This window comes from Propithecus coquereli, unplaced genomic scaffold, assembly GCF_000956105.1.
Source record: "Propithecus coquereli isolate 6110/MARCELLA unplaced genomic scaffold, Pcoq_1.0 Scaffold42, whole genome shotgun sequence".
Taxonomy (NCBI): Eukaryota; Metazoa; Chordata; class Mammalia; order Primates; family Indriidae; genus Propithecus; species Propithecus coquereli.
In genome coordinates this window covers 7,599,627-7,602,445 of record NW_012149952.1, presented here as the reverse complement: position 1 = coordinate 7,602,445, position 2,819 = coordinate 7,599,627, and the positions used below count along the sequence as shown (strand labels likewise).

At 40.9% G+C, this 2,819-nt stretch overlaps 1 protein-coding gene across 1 annotated transcript; it reads right to left on the bottom strand.

The window, feature by feature from the left end:
• Positions 1-731: 731 nt before the first annotated feature.
• On the bottom strand, positions 732-1,801 carry LOC105817628 (olfactory receptor 13H1). The gene has a single exon (XM_012653365.1). It carries the CDS (start codon positions 1,706-1,708, stop codon positions 782-784), a length of 927 nt encoding a protein of 308 aa, XP_012508819.1. The 5' UTR covers positions 1,709-1,801; the 3' UTR covers positions 732-781.
• Between the last annotated feature and the right edge of the window lie 1,018 nt (positions 1,802-2,819).

The window sequence follows — 2,819 nt, the reverse complement described above, 5'->3', positions numbered from 1 at the left end:
CTTATAGTAAGTGCTCAATAAATGTTAGCTACATTTATAATTCTATGACTCCAAATAATTTTATAGACCTAGTTTAAAAAATTCAGGAGTGGCATATATGTGATCCGAATTCTAATTTTGACTTCACTAACAATTATGTATGACTTTAGACAAGGCTCCACACTTACTGTGGGCCTCTGTTTCCTCATTGTTAATACAAGGGGGAATTGTGATGTCTTTCTCACCAATTTCATAGAGATTAAGAATATAATATAAACTAATAGATCAGGAAGAAGTTTGGAAAAAGAAAAGGAGAAAAATAAAACACTATATGCAAATGTAGAAAATAGTTATAATACAATTTTCCCATGATTCCAAAGCTAAGTGGAGCAAGGAGATTGTGCTTACATAATAGGGCTTGCCCTCAGTTAAGTTATAAAGTTTCTGACATTTTTCTTCTGGGCCTTTTATTACACCGTTCTTTGTCTTGTTTTCCAATTTCAGTTTATGCCTTGCCTCCTGCCAACAGTCATAGAAGATTCTCTTGCTGCATAGGTCCCTTCTGTCGGTGAGAAAATGATTCTGATAAGCTCATTTACCTGAGGGTAAGTAACCTAATGGGTAACCACTAACAGTGTTCTATGTGAAGAAAGAGCAAAAATAATACTTCTAATGTCAATTCAAGTCTCAATAGAAATGATATGTCAGTCACCTACTCTTCTGAAGGTGAAGTCAGGTCCTAAAAGCCATTTTCTCCGTCAGTGAAGAAGTGTTTTTTAGGAAGTTTAGAAGCAAAGGAGGTTCATGCTCCTTTCATCATAACTTTCCTTATTGCCCCTTTAACATCCTTGTTTCTCAGGGAATAGATCAGAGGATTCAGCATGGGTGTCAAAGCTCCGTAAAACACTGAGATAAACTTGTCTTGATCAGGGGAGGACTTGGATTGAGGTTTCATATACATAGAGATGGCTGCCCCATAGAAGATTGTCACCACAGTCAGGTGAGAACCACATGTGGAAAAGGCCTTGAGCCTGCCCTGGGCTGAGCGAATCCTTAGGACAGCAGCAGCAATCCGGACATAGGAGAGGAGAACAAACCCAAAGGGTAGGAGCAGGGTGAAGACACCAGTGGTGAGGATCATAAGCTCATTAAGGCTGGTATCAGAACAGGCCAGCTTAATGAGGGAGATAATCTCACAGACAAAGTGGTTGATGACATTAGCCCCACAGAAGTGAAGCCTCAGGGATAAAATGAGCATGGCAGTGAGCACAAATGATGCCCCCCATGAGGTAGCAGCTAACCAGATACACACTGGGCCATTCATGACCGCAGAATAGCGCAGGGGATTGCTGATGGCAACTACACGATCATAAGCCATGACAGCCAGTAAGAAGCACTCTGCTGTGGCCAAAGCCAAGGAGACACTCATTTGGGTCAAACATTGTGGGTAAGAGAGGTAGGGATGGATAGAGAAACAATGCACCAAAGCCTGGGGCATGGAGGCTGTTCCATAGCAAAGGTCTAAGAAAGACAGGTTACTGAGGAAGAGGTACATTGGAGTGTGGAGGTGGGGGTCAGAGTGGATGAGAAAGATAATAAGTCCATTCCCCAATAATGTGCTTAGGTAAGTAATCAGCACCAATGTGAAAAATGTGCCTCTCCATTCAGGATAGTTAGAGATGCCAATAAGGAGAAACTCAAACACTGCTGTGGCATTGTCCATGGCCATCCTTCCTTCTTGCCACTAGTCATTGAATGGGTGCCAATGCTGCTGCCTAATTTTACCTGAAAGAATGAAAGTAAATATGGGGGGTGTGAGAATGATGGAAAGAGTTAGGGTGTGCAGGATCGTTAGCTTTGTCCTTTTCAGAAGACATAGGACATAAATGGGATATCTGTAATAAGAACAGAGGCAAAGCTAAAAATCCCCTTCTTGACCCCAGGAAAATGGAAAGTTCCTCATCCATTTGAAAATAGTTGTATGAGAAGTTCTCCAGACTTGCTCCACCAAATGTCTTTTTTTTTCAGCTCCTTCTGATGTTTTTATTTTTTTATTTTTATTTTTTTTATTTCAGCATATTACGGGGGTACAAATGTTTAAGTTACATATATTGCCTTTTCCCCACCCGAGTCACAGCTTCAAGCATGTCCATCCCCCAGACAGTGTGCACTGCACCCATTAGGTGTGAATATACCCATCCCCTCCTCCCCCTTGCCATCTGCCCAACACCCAGTGAATGTTATTACTATATGTGCATGTAAGTGTTGATCAGTTAATACCAATTTGATGGTGAGTACATGTGTTGCTTGTTTTTCCATTCTTGGGATATTTCACTTAGTAGAATGGGCTCCAGCTCTATTCAGGACAATTCAAGAGGTGCTAGATCACCATTGTTTTTTGTGGCTGAGTAGAACTCCATGGTATACATATTACCACATTTTATTAATCCACTCATGTATTGATGGGCTTGGAACAAAAATTCACTAAAGAAATTGAAATATTAAAGAAAAATCAAACAGAACTTCCACCAAATGTCTTTTTGGATAAGTTTTCCCAACTAAGAAGAAAGGGAAGGGAGGTCATATGCCTGGCTCTGTCACATGTTCTCCACTTCCCAAGATAAAATCGGATGCATAGATACGGTTGAACCTAGGTTAGCTTGAGTTACTAATCTCTACCAAGAGGGTACCTTCTGACAGATAAGATGTCTTAGCTAAAATACTGTTCATTTTTGTGGCTGTCTCTTGCTCCTAGGTTGTACATGCCTCGATTATCCCATAATAGCCACATCTAACAAGGTCCCTGACATAGAGTGGGTGCAAAGTACCTCTTTGACCTG